Source organism: Lissotriton helveticus, chromosome 5_1 (genome assembly GCF_964261635.1).
Source record: "Lissotriton helveticus chromosome 5_1, aLisHel1.1, whole genome shotgun sequence".
NCBI classification, from domain to species: Eukaryota; Metazoa; Chordata; class Amphibia; order Caudata; family Salamandridae; genus Lissotriton; species Lissotriton helveticus.
In genome coordinates, this window is record NC_136065.1 from 212,515,076 (window position 1) to 212,537,142 (window position 22,067).

Genomic DNA, 22,067 nt, shown 5'->3' on the forward strand with positions numbered 1-22,067 from the left:
TGATTTTCACGCTGTAGTAGAAAGTCGTTGTTGTCTCTGCCATCCCGTTTACTGACCACTTCCACAGCAGCGAATCGCAGTTGACTGATGTTGTGTCTGCTGTCTTTGAAGTGTGTGGCAAGGTTGGATTTCTGATTCACTGTTCTTATATTGCTCTTGTGCTCATTTATTCTAAGTTTCAATTTTCTCGAGGTCTTCCCAGTATATACCAATCCACAAGGGCATTTGATGATATATATCACATTCTCTGTGTCACATGTTGCATTCAATCTGAGTCTGATATCAGTGCCCTTCAGTGGATGTTTAAGCACAGAACCTTTTATCATATTATTGCAGTTTTTGCAATTTAGACAAGGTTGATTCCCTTTGTAAGTGGTTTCTCGAAATTGTCTTGGATTTTTGATGATTTCTTTGAGATTTTTACCTCTTTTGTAGGCAAATAATGGTTGTTCATTAAAGATACCATTGAAGTCCTGTTCACTGCCTATAATAGGCCAATGCTTCAGTATTGAAGCCTTGTATGCTTTAGATGCTTCTGAGTATTTGGACACAACTACTGGTCTTCTTGTGTCTCCTTTCTGTTTTATCACAAGTGTGTCTTGTCGTGTTAGACTGTCACATCGTTCTTTGGCTTTGGTCAAGATGTTTTTAGGGTATCCTCTTTTTGTGAAACGTATCAACATTTGTTCTGCTTGTAATTCATATTCGAGTTTGTCGGATACAATCCGTTTGACCCGAAGAAGCTGTGAGAAAGGGAGGTGATTCTTCAATGGTTTCTGGTGATAGGAATTATAATGCAAGATGTTGTTCTTATCTGTCTCTTTTCTGTACAAGTTGGTTTCCAAATGGTCCCCAACCCGCATTACTCTGACATCCAGGAATGTGATGGTTAACTGGTCCACTTCATGCGTGAACTGAATACGATCGTTAATGTTATTCAGATTTGTTAGTGCCAATGATAATGATTCATAGTCTCCATGCCATATGACGAAGATATCGTCTATGTACCTCAGAAACATTTTGGCATGCAATACCCAATTTAAATTTATTACATTTTCAATTTTAAATGGGGTGTAATTAACACCACACAAACTACACGCATTGTCGCTCACCCAATATGGAAATTCTACACATGCTTTGGTGTGGCCACTCCATGATGAGCATTGGGTGGAGAGTTCGGAGGTGCCTTCACGGCTGCCAGGAGTGCATAGTTGGACATTGTAAGAATGTCCAACTATGGGGGGGTCAATCCCCGTTGCCCAAAATGGCTAACGTGATGTCGGCCTTTCATTATTCCTGACCAAGAGATTGATTACACAGCACTGGAAATCACCATGGCTCCTACAATAGGGGCCTGGGGGGAGGAGATGCTACGTTGTGGCACAGCTGAAGGTGAGACACTGTGGTGGGAGGAGCATAGGGGTCTCCGTAAGAAGCCAATCTCTTTTGATTGGAATGTGCTACCGTTTTGAGTACAAGTATCAGTGGCGGATAGTGACTTTTGAAAGTGGTGTGCCGTAAAATTTGAGGGGGAGTGCTCTACTGCGAGTAAAGCAAACAAATCTAACAGTCATAAATCAGGTGAGTTGATTGGGGTTCTACCCACGGGAAATCTTTTGAAAATAGAGTGGGGAAATTGTGCTATTTGAAGCTATTTTGAGAAAGCAAGAAGTGTTATAAAGCAATGGTGAAAGTACAGCCGTGGAATATTTAAAGAAAATAAACACATACAAAATGCTCCATATCTTATTGAATTAAAAATGTTTGTGTTACAAGCAAGGGTCTCTGCATTGCCTGTGGTTCATAAAGCTGATAATCTTCATGCCATATTGTTTACACTACAGCAGAGCAGACTACAGCCTGAGGTCATATGTCCTGCTGTCTGATACAAGGCCCGTTTTTCTGTCCTGACAAATCTGGTCTCCCCTAACACTTCAGGGGTCCAAATTTCACTCAGCTATTATCTGTGAGATATGGGACTAGGAGCCTAACGGGGGCCTCAACGCATTCAGCAGGGGTCCCATCAAGTTGCAGACAGTGGCAGTCAAGGGGTAATGCAGCTTCTTAAAATTCCTGGCTTACAGTTCATGACTAAGTTAAATGGATGGGTAGGGAGGACAGACTGAGCTTAATGTTATGATGAATGGCAGGAACTCATCAAAGGATGTCTTTCTCTTCAGCTGTTTTATATGTTACCCTGAGCTGTTTAAACTCAATCTGCTAGGACTGCATTCCCAGCTTTCAGTTCACCCAGCTGGCCTAGCTGACTGTGCCGCCATTTTGTAACTTGTGTGAGTGGTGTGACACAGTAAAGCAATAGGTGTTCTTTTTTTAAAAGGCATTCAGAAAAGCAGGTTCTATCACACAATTAACATACGTTCCCACACTACAGTAGTTAAAACTACCTCATGAATATTAATATGGTAGGCTGCAAATTGCGGGGCACTATTGTTAGAGGCTATCACAAGGATGGAAGACTTGTCGGAAAAGCAGAACACCATGTCTGTTATTGACTTGCAGTAGAGTAGACTTGTTTTACTGCAGTCTGATTTACTTAAAAGAAATAGGACTGTGTTTAAAATGAAAAGTTTACTTTTTGTTTGTTTCTTTAGTGGTTTTGTGGACCACTGCCTACCCTTCAAGAGTTTTTTTTTATAGTCCTCCTCCCCTTGCTGCCTCCCTCACCTACTCTTAAAAAAGCTTTTGCACGTTATTTTTTTTTTTTATTTACCTATCCAACTTGGAGCGCTAAATAAGACAAAAGGTGCCGGCATAATTTATAGGACCATGCATGTGTGGTGCAAATGCCTACAAAACAACGTGTAGTTGCATCTTAGGCTATTTTGTATTCCTTTTTTTGCCATGCTGCACAACATGGCCAAAACCATTCACAGTCCAAGAAGTCCCAGAGTCAAGATCTAGTGGCTTGGCCGCCAATGCTTCTTTCATCTCGTTATAGAGACATAGCCATTTCACTAGCGCGGTACATTTTATCTTCATAAACCTGCTTTTGAAGGTCAATTGCCATATTTTTTGTACTCTAAATTATATACTGTGTACTTTGGAAGGAATGAAAACTGAAAAGCACTGTCTAATGCAGATATTTTACTTATAAAGCCACTAAACGATTTAAGAATATGAAGGAAACAGCTTGCAAATTAAAAATATTACATTATACATGCTGTCATTTTTTTTCCTTAGGAGATCAGGCAGTTGATTCTGTTAGTGCTTGATATCTTCATGTTATGTATTATGTTTCCATTATTTAGTTAAATATTCTTTTCTCCTTTTACATTTAAAACAATGTTCTTAAAATTCAAGGTGAGTTAAAGACCAATTAAATTTTTTAATCAAGCATTGGTAACGCCAATCGGTCTGGCCCTGGAAATTGGTGTGATTTTTTAAAATCTTTTATTTTTATTGCAAGCATACAAAACTTAAAAAGAACAACAAACAAACATTTGCTGTGCAGTAGGTCTCGCAGTTACGCGAGTTTAAGCTATTGGCATTGTAAATGACAATGCATTTTATTTATGTTTTAAAAATGAAAACATAAATAAAAGGCATTGCTATTTACAATGTCTCGCATTTGCGAGAGTTTAACCTATTGGCATTGTAATTGACAATGCCTTTTATTTACGTTTTAAAAACCAAAACATAAATAAAAGGCAGTGCCATTTACAATGCCAATGGCTCAAACTCTAACAACTGCGAGACCTATTGCATTGCAAATGCTTGTCCTTTTACTGCGCCAGTGTATTCATGCAAAATTCGTAAATTTCAGACAGACATCCTGACATCTGCCTAAATGTTCCGATATCACCAGGCATGGTAAAACACTACTGTCCCATCTCCCCATAAGTTATAACCATTCAGACCTCTGAAATCTTCCAGATATGATTTTGTGGTCAGCCATGTTTTTGTTTTGCTTTCTAGCAGTTGACGTCGAGTTTAAAAACGGTACATGGAATCCAATATTTTCATTATTTATTTAAAAGCATGGTTTCTTTCACAAATACCTTTCACACAGGAAACTGCACTAAATAAAAAACTATTGCACATGATTCAGCATGCTTACAACACTAGTTGCAAGGGACATAAAAAACAACAGTTTAAATCCATGAATAAGGAAGTGCCATCATTTAAAGGAAAATGTTTGCCAACATCTAATTTTATGTTACAAACGTACTAATGCTCAAGCTATTTCGTGATCTGTAGCAGCTCAGGAAAGATGTGTATTTGCCTCAAGGAGAAGAAGAGATATCTCTGTTCTAATCATGCTAAGTGCAACTTCTATCTCAAAACCAACTCAGTCAGTACATCAACCAACCTGGGCATATCGCCATAAATGGTGTCTTTGTGTTCCTAAGTCTGGACTTTAATGCAACAAGTGGAACACAGGATATAAGACAAAAGCAACCAAATAAAATCGGCTCTTTACTAAGACCCCAGCAAATCCACACATTTTCCCGCAGTGTTACAGCCAAGCTGGAAGGGGTGTGGAATAACAGCAAAAGCACAGGGCAGGGATCTGATGGGGAAACAGCACGAGCGAGGTAGAGGGCAAGAAAATACATGCACTCTCGTGGAGTGCTCCAGGAAAAGAAAAACGTAATCCCCTCCTGTATATCTTAATAAAAAAAACTCTAGTGAGGAACAGCAGATGTTAGCAAATGAAGCACAAGAGCGGTCTGATGGAAGTCCCTCTAGCAAGTGTCAACTTGTGGACACAAGTGCAAACAGGTGAGACAGCTAGGGTCGATGAAGCCCACACCAAGGAAATTGTGAGAACAACTGGGATATATTTGCGTTAATACTCATGCAAAAATATGGTAGTTAGCATTTGATACCCCACTTCTACACTGGAATTCCAGGTAATTCAGGTGGTCCTGGGTTGCCTGTGAGGTGTTAAGCTAGGTCATGCCAATTGTACCATTTGCAGACTGGTGTGAGAAAACCAAGTGACTTGAATGCACCTATCGCCAGTGCAATTTGAACACAAGCATATTGGAATAAAAATAAAGTTTTTGAGGTGTACAGGTAAACAAACTACAGAAAACGAGTGCAGGGCGAATGTGGCTATTTAAAAAACTAATTATTGCTATAGTCTCTAGTTTCACTGCTGGTCTCATTGAGAAGTATTGTCCTCACTAGGACTTCTGTGACAGCATAAGGGTCACAGTTGGCCGAAGGTCGGCGGTCTTCAAAATAGCCAAAGCCTTCTTGGCCCACATGGTGTGGGATGCGGATGCTGGTCCCCCATCTGGATACACCAGAAGAAAACTCATGGATTCTGGAGGTGCAATTTTCTCCAGTTAGCCGCCTGGAATTGTCCATGCCTCCGTGGGGGTCATACTTACAGATGTGGTACTCGTGCCTTTTACTAAGTTTCTCAATGGCCTCCTCAATGTATCTGAAGAGAGGAAGAGGGGAAAAGCTTAGGTTAAACAACATATGGTCTTAACACTTTAATATATGGTACAGACCTTCACTTTTGTAATGAATGAGCAATTTTCATTTGCCATTTCTGTTTAGCCACACAGAAGGCTAAAGTTGAGTGACCTCTCTCACATGCCTATCCAAAAAATATAACTTCAGTTAGGCATATGGTTGCTTACATCTGCATAGAAACTCTTCACACAAAGGGCTTTTTTTCAAACTAACAAGCTATCATACCAACTGCATCATATTCCTCTGTATATGCAGAACCCAAAGTAACAGACATAGTGGACAGCCATCTGTGTCCCACAGCCTACAAAGTAATGCTGTTCCACTAGTCATTTAGACTATGGCCATTCACTCACGTGGAGATATTACAGTAAAATCCTATTGCTTCCTCATCACAACACAAACTTCTTTCCCCATCTCCCTTTCCCTTTCCAGGTGTACTGGAAGATCATACAAATGACAGCAATGCACCATTCCGAGAGGGGAAAATAACTTTACTTTAGAGTGGTGTACCGCTGAGCACATAAACAAGTACCATCCAGGGGAATTTTGTATATTGGGGCAGGAAAATAATTTGGAACTTAGACACTACTCATTTCATGATACAACACAAGATTAGCTTCTATGACTTTTAGTCCTAAAGCATGAATTATAACAATCTTAAAACAAAGCTACAGTAGAGTTTGGTCAAGTGACTTACTTGAGCCCGCCTGTCTTGCGCATAGCTTCAGTGCTGTAGTTGGTGTGACATCCAGCACTGAGACAGTTTACAGCCACTGGCTTGGGATCCAGAGTGGCCACAACCTCAAAGTCTTCACACACTCGGTGCAGAATGTAGCGAGCCATCCATAGGTGATCTCCAATGAGAATGCCTTCGCAGGGACCCACTTGGAACTCCCACTGAGCACCAAAAGGGAACAGGACTGCTGGTTAGATTTTACTCAAAGAGACACATTTGGAAATCAATTTATTAATATGATCAAGGGGCAGTGCCAAGCCTTATGCTAAAGGACTCCTTTGGGTCAAGGTTTCCTCTTGCTTACTGTGATGTTTGCCAAAGTAAAGCATATCTCCATCTGGAGTTAGAAGCTTTAGAAAGCATTGCAGGTCCATTCTACTGACACCCATACTACAACATGTTGGAGGGTTCCGGGGTTAATTTTCTTGTGTATGCGTATGTTAGGCCACTGCTTGACCTCGGAGCCATCAACTCAACTTCAGCCATTCACTGACAACCACAGCTAGTACAACCAAACTAATAAATGGAGGCACCAAAGTGAGCAGCAGCAACATTACCTGACAACTTGTCCTCGATTCTGACCATAGTCCTAGTTTCCTCAAATTGCTTTTTCACACGGTGTAGGACATTAGTCTACTTGAATGTCCCTTAGGGCTTGGGCAGATGCTCAGAAAAAGCTTTCACTTTGTCTCTTCCCAAAAATGGAAGGAAACGGTTTGATCTATTTAACACTCCAGAGCGCTATCTATGTGGAGAGAAGCCCTTCATGTTGCAAATATAACCTTTCCTCATCCACTGAAAGTTCACTATTTAAAAAAAAAAACCATATTTTATTGTTTACATTCCAAGAACAGTGCAAAATACTGTACAGTCGACAAATACAGTCACAAATCTCCCCGAGTCTAATACAAGTTCCACCTCATCACATCAGTTCCCAAGCTATCAAAGAATACATCAGTTCCACAATACGATAATGGTGGGGCAGTCCATATGTCAACCATATTATGCTTCTCAGTAAAGAGTACCTAAAACCACCTTCCAAAACTATTCCTAAACCCAATCAAAACTAACCCCCCTCCCTCCTCACCAGTGTGTATCACATTAAGCACAAGATATAAAGCGTGTTTCTTGATCCAGCTACTATCCAATGGTTTCCCACAATGGTCGTACAAGGGGCCTCCCTAAGTTACTCCTTCTGACATCTACCCCTCCTCAGACTGTTGGGCGGACAGAGATTGCACCAATTCCTCCCATGCTTTCGCCGAGTCTAGGGCTTTCTCGTTGTTCAAGCGTCGTGCCTGTTGAAATCTAATAACACTCTCGCTACCAGCCCATTTAGTCAGCTCAGCCTTCCACCTCATGCTGTTGGGACCCTCCTTCGACTTCCAGTGCATTGTTATTTTTCTCGATACCAGCAACAACCCCATATCTACGAATGTACTTGTTACTTTTGTCTTGGAGGTATGAGGAAACCAATGTAATATACATGTTGCCATGTCGAAAGCTAATTGATGCTCAGTGACTGCATTTAACAGGCCTCCCACTACTTCCCAATAATCCCCCAGCTTTGGGCATTCCCACAGCATGTGTTCTAATTCCGCCCCTTCATTTGCGCACCGAGGACATGCCGCATCATCAACCTTAAAGTACTTCTGGATCTTACCCGGTGTCAAATATGCTCTGTGTAGTATAAAGAAGTGCACCAGTTGAAACCGTGTGTTCCTGGTACTTTTCCAAGCCCTACATAGAATATGCCCCCATGTAGTTTCTGGTATGTGTTTCCCAATGCCTGCTTCCCATTTTAGTCACAATGTATCCAGTGGAGTCAATCCCTCGTTCAGAATTCTTGAGTAAAGGCACGTAACTGCTTTAAATGTCCCTGCTGCCATCACTACATACTGACATGCCATCATTGTTTTGGGCTCCACCAATCCCTCCCTCCAATGTTTCCGAATAGCATACACTAGAGCGGCGTGTACCAAAAATCCTGCAGTGCTTGATAGGTCAGTAATTCACCATCCTCGTATAAATCCCCCAGTACCTGGATCCCGGCCTGCTCCCACTCCATCAAGGACGTCCAGTCCCCACCATGGGGTAACGCGGTAATCACCCCTAACGGAATTTCAGGTGCATATGGATGCAGCACTCCTGCTCTACGTTGGATGCGATTCCAGCATAATCCCAACGTTTTCTCTTCTAATGAGAGTTCCCTAAGGTTAAGCTTTTGTAGTAATATTATAAAGGATAGAACGTGCCTCGGAATCCCTATACCTTTTGAATTCCCAGGGCCTCCAAATTCCATTGCAACTGCTTGCGTCAAGACCTGAAGTTGAGCTGCCAAATAATAAAGCTCCAAGTCAGGAACCGCCAGCCTGCCTTCTACCTTCGGTCGTACCAGCGTTGTTAGGGCCCCTCTCCGCCTGCCAGATCCCCATAGGAACCCTACAATCATGGTATTTAGTAATTTAAACACAGAGCCCAGTATCCAGACGGGAAACGTTCTAAAAAAATACAGCAGCCTAGGTAGCGCTACCATTTTCAACAAGGCAATCCGACCCATCACTGACAATGGAAGCGTAGACCAAAATACCATGCTGCCTTTCAGAGCTCTCACGCATCTCCCTATGTTCCCTTCCAACAGATCGTTGACCTCATGATAGATATGCACCCCCATAGGTGGTAGCCCGCCAGGCTTCACCGGGAATAAACATGTCTTAGCCCAATTCACCCTTAGTCCTGAAATGTCACCAAACTCTGACAACAAGCTTGCAGCCCCCTCCAACGCTCCTTCCGCATCCACCAGAAACATCAATAGATCATCCGCATACAGCGAAATATACTGCTGACCCCGTCTGTACTCCAGGCCCTCATAACATTGTCCCAACCTAGCTCTCGCTGCCAAAGGTTCTTTAGCCGGAGCGAACAATAGTGGAGAAAGTGGGCAGCCCTGCCTTGTCCCTTGGGACACTTGGTAGCGGGGCGAGATTAACGCTCCCACTTTCACCCTAGCCACTGTGGAGGTGTACAACACCTTCGTCCAATGCACAAATGCATCTCCCAATCCAAAACGCCCCATCGTCTTATATAAGTACAACCATTTCAAACTATCGAAGGCCTTCTCTATGTCCACTGAAAGTATCGTGGCCCCAGGTGAGCCAGGATGGTCCTCCCCAAAAATCCTTATCAGTCTCCGCACGTTTGTGGCCGTGTGTCTAGTTGGGATAAACCCAGCCTGATCCCCATGAACCAAAACGGTAATATGTTGCAGGAGACGAGACGCCAATATCCGACTCAAGATCTTATAGTCAGTGGACAGCATTGGTAGTGGTCCGTAGGCCGCCGTGTCTGTACCCTCCCGCCTAGGTTTCAGCAATGGGATAACGAGAGCCTCTCTCATTGTCATAGGAAGTTTACCCAGGTCACGCGCCTCACTATAAACCTCCAACAACCGCGGAGCCAGTAAGTCCACATACCGCCAGTAGAATTCTATCGGCAAACCATCTACACCCGGAGTTTTATTGCGAGCCATATTCTTAATTGCACTCCTAATTTCCTCAATTGTTATGGCGCGGCCCAAACATGTCGCTTGTTCCACCTCCAGATGTGGAGAAGCGTGGCTCAGTGGTTAGAGGCGGCAGACCCGGAAGCTGAGATCGGCTGTGGACCAGGGTTCGATTCCCCGCCTCGGCGGGTCTCGGGCTCAAAAATTCCACGGACTCGACAATTCTCGCTCCGGTGCCTACTCGACTCACGGGGTCACACTCTGCGACTCTGGGCAATAGCTTGCTTAATCTCCACTACGGCCCCTCGCGGCGGGATGCCTGGCTTTCACCTTGTGGATACCCTGCCGGGGTATCTCACAGGGGAATACCAGGACGGGTTCCCTAAGCAAGCGCCTTGATACCTTCGGGTGATACGTGCGCTATATAAGTCGCAATACATTTACATTACATTTACAGATGCGGGAGGGGCACGCTCTCCAAAAAGACGTCAATTTCTGAGTTCCCCGCCACCAGCGAGCTCCCATACAACGCTTCATAATAAGCCAAGAACCGAGCCATAATCTCTCGCTGAGTATAAATGGTGCTACCATCTTGCTCTTTCAGCGCCATGATTGGAGAGCCACGTGTAGTAGGGTTGGCTAACCACGCTAACAGCGTCCCCGCCTTGTCCCCCTCAGCATGAGCCTTCGTAACATAATTTTTATAATCAAAGCAGCGTAGTCTCTCTACATCCTTGGCCACTGCCTCTTTCGCCTCCACTACTTCTGCTTGTACTTCGGGATGCTCAGGCCGTGCTTGTTCAGCTGACCGCAATCTGCTCTCTGCCCTGTCTACGTCCTGCAGCAACACCTTCCGCACCCCCACATGTTTACTGATACAGAGCCCCCTTATCACCACCTTAAAGGCGTCCCACTTCAGTGCCCTAGTGGAAGCTGTCCCCGTATTTTCATTAAAATAATGTACTATCCCCTCTCCAATCTCCCTTTGAAAAAACGGATCGTCGAACGTTTCAGGGCGCAATCTCCAAGTGGGGATGTCGGATTTCATCGCCATCCAGTGCATAGTAACCAACAACGGGTTGTGATCGGACAGTGTCCTAGCAAGATATTCAGAGTGGATTATGGAAGGCACAATCGATGCTGAACATAAGACTGCATCAAGTCAACCATGTAGTTCATGCATTGCCGAGAAGTAGGAATAGTCCCGGTCTCGCGGGTGGTGGATTCGCCATATGTTCACTAAGTTCCACCTGGTCTGCCAATCCAGCCTATATTTGGCCAATCTGAGGATAGGGGAATCTGCCAGGGGGGTGTGACCTGTCCTGAGAGACATCCACTATGGAATTAAAATCCCCTCCCAATACTACCGGACCTGTAAAATAATATATGTACTCCTCTCCTAACCAAATACGCATGAATCTTATGGCGCCTCCTCATTGTGTGTAGCCCCCTTACATTCCTAGTGACACAACGTAAATCAGGTACCGCCCCCATCATAGTAAAATAGCATTCTCATGTCGTTTCGAACCAAAGTAAACACACCGGTGATCCTCCCTTCCCAACCATACTTCCAACTCCCCAGCCCACTCACCCCTCCAAGAACAGGTCCTAGGACAAAACTGCTAGTCCCCATCCAAACCATGCCAACAATCAACACATACCTAAGCTCACCAGTAGTCACTGCGGGCATGCCTTATGGGCAATGGGGGGTGCTCAGTGCCAACGTGCAAAAACATACACTCCAAGAGTAACCCCACTTTGATCCCCCAGTTAAACACAGAATCCTCTTCACACTTGCACATCCCTCCAGAAGCTACAGAGCACCAACATATTAAACAAATCTGGCATCGCAGAGCGACCCCTGATCTACCCTCTCCCACACGTTTCCAAGCAATAGAACCCCTCAGCTGTAGCAGTGTTCACAAGCCTCTTCCCAGCTCCCAACAGTTCCGCAACAACCTCCCAGACTGCAAACCATTACTCATCCAGTAGTCCATCTGCTGTGGCCGGCATGACCTGTAGCAAACGGAGACTTTCCGCCTCAGAGATCTCAGTGTCAGAATGTGCTTTGTCCTTCTCTGAGTCCGTGCACTCTGGCGACTGCAATATTTGTTCTCCCGATAAAGCTGACACCGCCTCCAGCACCCCTGTCGCTCTACTGCAGTTTGTGACATCGATGGTTTCAGTGGATCCCGCCGTCGTCGTCGAAGCCGTTGCGACTTGCGCAGTTGAAATTTCCCCGAAAACTCCGGGGCCTGGCATTCCAGCCCTGTAAGATTCCAACCATGCCCATGCTTCCTCCGGGGTATCATGGAAATGAGTGCTACCATCCAATATTATTCTTAGCTTGGCTGGGAACAACAGGGAGTACTGGAGTCCCTCTGATCTTAACTCTTTTTTGATCGACATGAAGGACGCACGGCGGCGCTGGACTTCCAAGGTATAATCCAGAAAGATAATCACTTTGTGTTAGAAATGGGATCCCTGGCTGGCCAGGGCTTGCGCCAAAATCAGTCAGAGACCACCACTCTTAAGTCAGGGCAAGGGAGTTACACGCCAAGATAACCCCTGCTCACCCTCTAGGTAACGTGGCGCGAGCAGCAAGGCTAAACTTGGAGGCGATGTGAGTTAAGTATTTGCGCACGCACCCCAGCAACAACACCGAGGCCCACCACAAAGGAAACTCTACACAAGGTTATATAAAAATAGCCTTTGTATTACACCAAAACACATTAGATTAAAACACACACTTTACAATGTGCCAACAGGCACGGGCAGAATTTACAGGGGATATGTACAAGACAGGGCGACCTGGACCACTGTCCGGAATCAGCACTTTTAGAAGTAACACTCGCTAGAGGTGTTCTTGATCTGACAGTATCGCCCTTCGCTACAGGAGTAGCTTTCCAGCCTTTCCACTGCCACAGAAACCAGCGCGAGGAGAAGACCAACTCCGTGGCCGCAGAGGAGGTGAGAGGCGCGGCCCCCGGGACTGCGAGGACCAGCATTCACCATCAACAGCTGGTTCCTCTTCCCGCCTGAGCCGCGCCCCCTCCCAGTGCCACGCCTCCCGCTGATCGCTTCTTACCTCTCGCGGCCCCCGCTACGCGGGAGCCGCTCGCTAGAGGTGTTCTTGATCTGACAGTATCGCCCTTCGCTACAGGAGTAGCTTTCCAGCCTTTCCACTGCCACAGAAACCAGCGCGAGGAGAAGACCAACTTCGTGGCCGCAGAGGAGGTGAGAGGCGCGGCCCCCTGGACTGCGAGGACCAGCATTCACCATCAACAGCCCCCTCCCAGTGCCACGCCTCCCCTCTTACACCTTGAATTTAATCAAGCCCAATAACGCGCACCGCGGGACGCGCGCTGGTCGTAGCCCGGGGCGAAGCCTGGGCCAAGGGTGGGCCTGTCCTAGCCCGTCACAGACCGGAGAAGACTGGGCTGGGCCCACCCTCTAACAACTATTGTAAGGTAAACTCCCAAGAAAGGAATACCACGTCTCCCGGGGAGGGATTACATAGTCCTCATGATTCATAAGTTTGAGTTAACCGATATCTGTCTTTTGCCCTGTCAATTTACATACAATGTCTTCAAGGGGCTCCCGGAGCAAAACACGCAAAAATTTGGCGTCCTCAGTAGGCCCTATAGATCAATTCATCACAAAAGTGAATCAAACCATCGACCAAACAGTAATGTTGATTGACCGACGAGTCTCTTACGAATTAGATCAAGCAAGACGATCGTCAATGGGTCCGCTGGCTCAGGCACGAACGCCAAATATAACCATGATGGAATCACACGCGGACATTCATGCACTCCCTAATTCAGTTGACCTCTCAGTATCCTCACAATTATCAGATTCACAACTGACTCAGGGTCTTGAGCAAACCCCTGATATCTTTGCAAGCCCGCAGTTATTGCAAAATGAACTCACACAGAGTGAAATAAGAGGGATAAGGGAAGGAGCAATCCCGAAACACCCGCAACATAAAGGAATACACTCAAAAAATTCCGAAAACAAAGACACTGCAACCTCTGAACTTAATTCACTTTCAAAATCCTGTGAGCTAAACAAAGAGCAAAATCAGATCAATACTAAATCTACCGAAGTCACAGAAATTAACAGTAATACTAATTCTGATGTAGTCATAGTTGAAAACCATACTGACGGTGCTAACTTCATCCAGACCCACAATGAAAATTCAGTTTCACGCCCAGTAAGAACTTTCAACAATGTTGATACACAATCCTTCCTGTTAAAAGAAATAGCTGAAATAGTCAAACATCAGCTACAACCTATTCAAAAAAGCCTAGAAATAATAGAGAAGCAAGTAGCGATATTAACTGCTACCTTAAAAACACCTTCAAATCTAAGAACTCAAGATCTCTTAAACCCGGCAGGACCAAAAAATGCATTTAAAAACGCAAATCCTACTAATAACTCAAAACTACCAGTTAACAACAAGGCTACAACAAATACTTTAATCATTAAAACAGGAGATCCCGTGAAAAATTTAAACAACTCATCTTCCTTATCAAAAATTAAGACTCCCCAAGAACCCCCCAAATCAGCTTCAGGCCTACAAAATCAACTACCAGTTAATGCCCCCGCAGTAAATGCCCCCGCCAGACCACTAGTACCAACCACTCCTCACCATGACCAGTCACAGAGGCATAACTACAAACCTGATCGCTTAAAAAAAAGATGGCCCAAACCAGTAAACCTCCCACCGGAGGCAGCCCCCTTCGTAGTCATCCTAACAGGGGTTCCAGAACTAAGTAACGACACAGACGAACCAACCTGGTCCCTACTAAATAAAACTCGTCACTGGCTGAATATTAATAGACCTTATCAGCATAACTATGTTACCAGAATCACCACAGTGAGAAGGGCCTCATGGATAGGTCACCAACCAAAAACAATTCCAGGTGACTGTATAATAGTCAACTTTGAAAATCCCTGTGCTGTGGATCATATATGCGCCTGGGACTCACTGGGAAACAATGGAGGAATAAACGTAAAACGCCTATCCTTTTTTTACCCTCGACAAGGTCATCGTTTTGAGGACCCTAACTGGCCCTCAAACTGGTCTTGGAACCAGTCTGACTATGGGCAGAGAAATTGGAACCAGGGTGATTGGGGATATGGAAACAATCAAAGAGGCTGGTCTCAAGGAGAATGGGGGCATGATCATAAAGACCGGGGTGACTGGAATACCTATGGCAGGAGGGCTCAGCAATTACCATACAGGGAACCATGGGGAGGAATACCAACTTTCAATAGCTACAGTTGCTTAGAGATGGTCGATTGACCACCATCACAGAAGCATACTATGATACAAGAGCCGAAATACCCTCTCAAGGCTCACACCAGACCCTCGACAGAGTCACAAATCGCCCCACGGGCGCAGGTAAACGCTCTAAATTCGACACCTGAACTACAACCTATTCAACCTGAAGAAACTAGTGTTCTGAAAAAGATACCAGCCGTTACTGCAGCAAACCCTGACAAAAGGGTACTATTCTGGAATGTTGCGGGGCTAGCGACTAAACATTCTGAAAAAAGCTTCCGTGAACTGGTTGACTTGAATGATGTAATTTGTCTCCAGGAGACGTGGCTTAATGAGCCAATCCATCTCCTGGGTTATAAAACATACTTCTCCAAAGCAATAAGATCTCACTCAGGGAGAAGCAAAGGTGGTCTAATAATATATATTTCCAACCTTTGGCCTTGCTGTGAAACAACTCCTGTAACATTACATCAGAATTTTCAGATTATTAACATTCGAGGAACTAATCAAGAGGTTTATACTATTATAAACTTCTACAACAACATGAGCCCGACGGAGTTGATTAAGGTCATAAACGAAATTACCAATCAGACCAACGATCTTAAAACAAAATACGTCAAGGACTCACACACAATAATTTGGGGCGGAGACTTCAACCTTCACTTATGTAACAGAAGAGACACCTCCATTTGTGGGATCACAGATGAAGAAGGAAATTGCTTAACTCACTTTTCCCATACCACCGAAGGCAACAACATTCAGGCTACCATGACGGAACTAGATATAGGATTTGCTAATATGATAAAGACCCCCATAACTCAATTTACTCCAACTTTTCATGGCAGAGGCTCTGAAACTTTAATAGACTATATACTAGTATCTAATATTAAAGCTCAATGTATTAAGACCTTCGAGGTGCACAATAACGCATTAAGCGACCATTTTCCACTCATACTGACCTATCAAGAACTTGATCAACGAAAGAAAATAGACAAGGCTTATTTTAGCTTGCTCCATCAGGAAGTAACAACACTGGACTAAGGCTACACCTTAAAATGGGGCAAAATAGACCCGGAAATTACTACTACAAGAATAATAAAAATATGTAGAAATGAAATAGACAAGTGCCTAGACCCTTCCACCACTTCAACAGAGATCTTGAACAATTATAACGAAATCGTGAAAAATATAAGAAATGAATTAACCAAGCACAACAAACAAAATAAGACTATAAGAAAGGGATGGTTCAATACGAACTGCACAAAAGCCTATTCGGATTTAAAGAGGGCTCTTGCCAAAAAAGAAAGAAATAGAGAAGAAGTAATTAAATTAAGAAAGGTTTATACGCTGGCAATCAGATTAAGAAAAAGGAACTACAAGCAAATCTCTGGACCGAACTATTAAAAAGCAGTACTTTAAAAGATAGTGCCGCTTTTTGGCAGATAGTAAAAACTCCCTTTCTAACGGAAAATAATGACGATCCATCCTTGGATGTCGCCATAAATGCAGAGGACTGGGTGCAACACTTTTCAGGGGTCTTTAAAGAGGACAAACTTACAGACTCAACTCCCCCGGACCCCCTTCCGCTGGTGAAATATCCACTAGCAATTCACTTCACAATCAATGAAACGACGAGGGCGATAAAGATTGCTAAATCTGGCAAAGCACCAGGACCAGACTCGGTACCGATGGACTTATATAAATTCCTACCTGACCTTTGGTCCCCCCTCCTCACCAAAGTATTAAATGCGGCGAAGGAGAATGATCTCCCCGATTCGGTGTAGCACGGTTACAACAAATTTTTTACAACGCACTACCATTACATCGCAACTTTTACCACGCAAACCATTACAACGCAATGCGCTGGGGGGCACTCTAGGATAGGGAATGTATTTAATATACTATCCAACACCTTCCCTGCTATCCACGGGGACTGGAGTTGGAATAGTAAATTAAATAATTCACTATCCAGCGCCTAAAAGCATTATGCGTTGTAATGGACTGCGTGGTAAAAACCGCGTTGTAAAGGCATGCGTGGTAAAAGCATGCGTTGTAGTGACACCAATCCCCCTGATTCTTGGTCTACCTCGACCCTCGTCCCCATATTTAAGAAGGGTAACAGAGACAGTCCGTCCTGTTACCGTCCCATCTCCCTCCTGGACTCGATCGGAAAAATGGCAGGGCGCATACTTCTTGATCGACTCCAGGAGTGGTCAAAAGAACATGGGGCACTGTCAGACCTACAATACGGGTTTAGGACAGGACTGAGCACAGTGGACCAAGTCCTAAATCTAACACTACTGGCTGGAAAATATGTAAGTGCGAAAGGATCCTGCCTACATATGGTTTACGTTGACCTCACAGCAGCGTTTGACTGTGTTGAACATTCAAAACTTTGGTCTATAATGCTGCAAATGGGGATTGAACCATCTATAATCGACTTTCTCCGCAAATTATACACAGGAGCCACGGGTAGGGTCAGATTTGGGACAGGTGGACAATTAACTGACAGTTTTCCAATACAGAAGGGGGTAAGACAAGGCTGTGTGCTGGCCCCTTTCCTATTCACGCTTTACACTAACGGTCTAGAGGCTGCAATGTTAAAGGATGTAAAAGATTTCCCAGAAGCCGGTCGTCGGCAGATTCCAGCTCTATTATACGCCGACGACGCGGTAATTCTTGCCCGAACTCCAGTCCAGCTTCAACGGGCTTTAAATAACTACTGCTCTTTTATGACCAGCCTGAACCTAAAAGTCAACATAAAGAAAACATACGTGATGCATGCCGGTACCAAGGGTAAAAAAGTAAAGAAAATCTATGTACGCTCGAAAGAACAAGCACGTACCCTTATTTAGGCATCACCATTGACGAGGCATTTAATTGGAAAGAAGCGGTTAATTCCCGAAAATTGGCCCTTATAAGAACAGTTGGTGCATTGAAGGCATTCTCCTTACGTCTCGGTAAAAGACCTCCAGCCGAGATGATTAAGATATACAACGCTAAATGCATTAGTACAGCCATCTTTGGAGCAGGGGTTTGGGGAATGACAAAAGTGGAACAGTTACAAAAAGTCGAAAACTCCCTCTTAAAATTTTTATTGGCTTTGCCAAAAAGTACAACCACATTTGGATGCCATCTTGAACTCGGAGTGGATTATATTTCCGACATCATTAAAATCCAACCGATTATGTTATGGCGTAGAATCTGGGCAACGGATCAATGCCAGCTTACAAGAACAATAATTCTGGACTGTATGAAACTTGACAACATGACAAAGATAAAATGGTTGGTCTACGTGAAATCCTTTCTAACAGATATTGATTTTTTGATGACCCTTTATCAGTAACAGACATATCGAAAAAAGAACTAAAACTACTTTGTCTGTCACACCTATCTCAACTACGGTTGTTGAGTGAAATAGGGAAGCCATCAGTTCAACAATGTTTATTAATACAGCTCGTTCCCACCATCCAACTGTACTTGCAGTATGACTTAACCCAGTATGAAAAGTATCTTCTTACCCGTTTCAGGTTTAACTTATACCATTATATGGTTTCATTCTCTAACAAGAACGACTGGTCACATAATATTTCTGTGTGCCCCTGTGACCAAATGTCCCTACAGTCTACAATTCACGTCCTGCTTTTTTGTAAATTTTATACACCACTACGCAGGCAGTGGATAATACCATTACTAAAAGTTTTTAAAATTCGTAAATGTCGCCCTGCCTATTTGGTATTACAATTTCTTGAAAATGATCTAATGACTAAATCTATTGCACAGTACCTTAAATTATGTATCAGGCACCGAATGAACTTATGAACTCTGATTGAGAGCCCTCTTTCGCTATAATATGGACTGCCATAAATGCGTCCTTAAGACACTGTTTGTTACAGAATGATCGTTTTTTAATATTTTATTGTGTCATTGTGTACTTTTATGGCTTTCAAAATAATGGAAACCGAATAAAGATGATTTGATTTGAAGTAACACTTTTAGAAATAGCACTTAGAATATAAAACATAGAATGTAAAATCACTGTAGCACAAAATAGCACACAACCAGTAACTACTGGTAAGCAGGACCTCACTAGCACCACCTGCACTAGGAGAAAAACAACCACCTAAGTATCACAATACCTGTAAGGGTGTAAGAACATGGCACATGACGCATTAAAACACATTCAGAGGTGCAGGGAAGGGAAACACATGATGCATCAACAATACATTCAGAGGTGTAGCAATAACAATTGCGCAGTAATCACATTGGCACATAAATCATAAATGCGCCAGAATCACATTAGCCACAACCTGTGACTGTCCCTAGGCCAACTGGCCTCTCTAGGGCTAGGACGCCCTGTGTCCCAAAGTCAGGGGCCTAAACGTGGCAGCTGCCCACAAAGTGCTGGGCAGCTGTGAAACAATGATGGGGTCAAAGGCGGGAGCCTCGCAGGCTCTGAAGAAATAAATTCTCCCCCTGAGCCTCCCAGGGCTCTAGACAAATGACTGGCCCTTTGAGCCTCGCTGGGCTCTGGAAACAACTGATGTGGGACTCAAGAGCCTCTCGGGCTCGGGATACAAAATGCCCTCCTTGAGCCTCTAAGGGCTCTCAAAGACAATTGTGGCGGCTGAACCCCTCGTGGCTCGAAGAACAAATGCCCCGTCGTTGGAATTGCCTGCTCTTCTCTTGCAGAGCAACTCTGGAAATGGCCAAACTGCACCCCCAAGAGCCTCGCTGGGCTCTCAGCAAACGAAAATGCCCCCCGAGCCTCAACAGGCTCTACACACTGGAGGGGGGGCAGGCACCGGCAATGTGCCCCAACGTCCCCCCTCTCTCCAAGCTGCCCTGGACTCGGAGCTCCCGCCCAGCCGGCTTCACTTACCGGCACTTCTGCAGGCGGGGGCTCCTTCTGGCAGTCGCGGTCCTCTTCGCCGGTGACTGCGGGGCTCTCCTCCACCACGGGAGCCTCGCTGCGGCGGCAGGCCGGACTGGGCAGTAGGCGGGGTTCTACCGGGCACGGGAGCCCCGCAGACCTCACCTGCTCAGTCCCGGCCGCCTCTTCTCAACACGGAGTTCTCTCTGCCACCCCGGAGCGCGGGGTGGACTCCCGTCCGCTTCCGGTTTTCGGGGGCGGGACTTCCGGTTAGCTCGTCTCGGGCTGCGCTGCAGTTGGTCAGCAGGCCCAATGCTTCCGGGTCGTCGCGGGCAGCGCGGCGGCCCGTTTTAGGCAGGCAGGCGGGCTATCAATATCCGAGGGGTAGGCTCCCTCACGATTAACTAATTAAATACCGGCCAATGTGCGGCGTGGGCAGCCGCTTAGGAGTTACAGAATCCCTGGCGGGGAATATGCCGGGTGGGCACCGGTCTTAACGAACAAAGCGCTCCCAAGCGCTATAAAGGCCAGTAAAGCGCTCCCAGCGCTAAAGGGGAATAAAAGGAAGTCCCTGTCGCTATAAAGCGCTCCCTCAGCGCTAGCAGTGAAAGGGACGCGCTCCCAGGCGCCAGGGGCCAGGAAAAGCGCTCCCCAGCGCTAGGAGCAAGGACAAAGCTCCAGCAGGGTCTGGAGGCAGGCAGGGGGGCAAGGCAGGGCCCAGAGCCAGCTCACTGGGTCTCCAGGCAGGGAGACAGTCCAAGTGGCGGTCCTCCTGGCCCCAGCAACAGCAGCAGCCCCCTCTGGCAGGATCCTGGAAGAGAACAACTTCTGTGGGGTCACAGCCCCATTTTTATACACCACATTCCTTTGTTCTTGCACAGGGTGAGGGGGAAAACCAGTCGCAGCTGGTTGGTGAGCACTCTTGATGTGCTCATCACCTCACTCTATTCACTGGCAGGGCTAGGGTCATCAGTCGCACCACAGGGGGCGGAGCCAGCATTGTCTGGGGAAAACCCAGCCTCATTCAGGACACAGGTACACTCCTCCCCAGCCATCAGCATGCTGATCCCAGCACTCACCACTGGGCAGACCCATCCAGACATCCTGGAGCCTGGCATCCCAGCCAGCTCCAGCCAATCACACGCCAGCACCCTCACAGCACACGTACATCAATGTCTAGAAGTGGCACTTCCCCACTAGACACATTCATGCTGCATACATCATCACGCAGCATTCAATCACACAAGTCCACACATACCAGACTCGAGCCTGTACACCCCACGCATCAGGAACTACCAGGGACACATACATTCCCCATGCATTCCTATGGGAGGGCAGGCCTATCTCACCACATGCACTCGAAGTGCGCACGCACTTTCCACTGGGACACAGTGAAAGTGCGCAGAACCCAAAAAATCACCATCACCAGGTCATCATTAAAAGCAAAAAGTTTAGGGGTGAACCTGCCAGAAGGGCCAAGTCCAACACAACCCCCTTCCAGCCAAAACGCAGGGTAGACCAATCACCACCGTGATGGACTTCCCTGCTTGGGGCGATAGAACACGGACGCGGGCCCGCAACTGCAGGGACACCCTCCTGTTCTACGCCTTGGTGAACCCATGGGATTCCTTCTCAAACCACTGTCTGGACCAACTGGGCTACCCCACTGGTACTCCCGAGCTGTCCGCGGCCAGGACCAGGCCCTGGGCCACCCAGGTGCCACTGGTCCTTGCCTATTCGCAGAGCGGGGGTAGTAACCCCTGGCACATAGTAGCCATTCTCCACTCTTCCTGTCTGCAAGACAGGACTAGACTGCCACTGGTTCTCCAGCCTAGAGTCTACAACCTCAGGCGGACCAGGAGTCTCAGGGAAGGCTCTCCTCCCCCTACCTCTTCTTCTAGTGTTCCGCCTCCTCCTGCGAGGGGTACCCTTACAACGCCACTCTAACCCAGGGTTTAACCCCTCAGGTTGCACCGGGGTCAGAGGTGGGCTCTCCCACCCTCTGCACCCCCTTCCAGAGGTCTGCCCTCTCCCAACTGGAGAAGTTCCTCTGGAAGAAGAACCGGTCAGGACACGGTTACAGTCGTCCTACCCTTCAGGTCAGACTGATCCTGAACCTGGACTCCCAACCTCTGGTCTAAATCCTTTGGTGGAACAATTGCCTGGCACTCCAGGACTTCTGGGGATTCACACACCATCCCCCTGAGGCTAACAA

At 45.8% G+C, this 22,067-nt stretch overlaps 1 protein-coding gene across 1 annotated transcript in view; it reads right to left on the bottom strand.

The window, feature by feature from the left end:
* Window positions 1-4,008: 4,008 nt before the first annotated feature.
* Window positions 4,009-22,067, bottom strand: part of LOC144754335 (glutamine synthetase-like) — a 136,091-nt gene continuing 118,032 nt past the window's right edge. The window contains exons 6-7 of the mRNA XM_078642024.1: window positions 6,149-6,348; window positions 4,009-5,413 (exon numbers count right to left, since the gene is read on the bottom strand). Of these exons, the coding sequence (XP_078498150.1) occupies window positions 5,092-5,413; window positions 6,149-6,348 (522 nt within the window). The 3' untranslated portion in view covers window positions 4,009-5,091. The remainder of the gene's footprint in view (window positions 5,414-6,148; window positions 6,349-22,067) is intronic.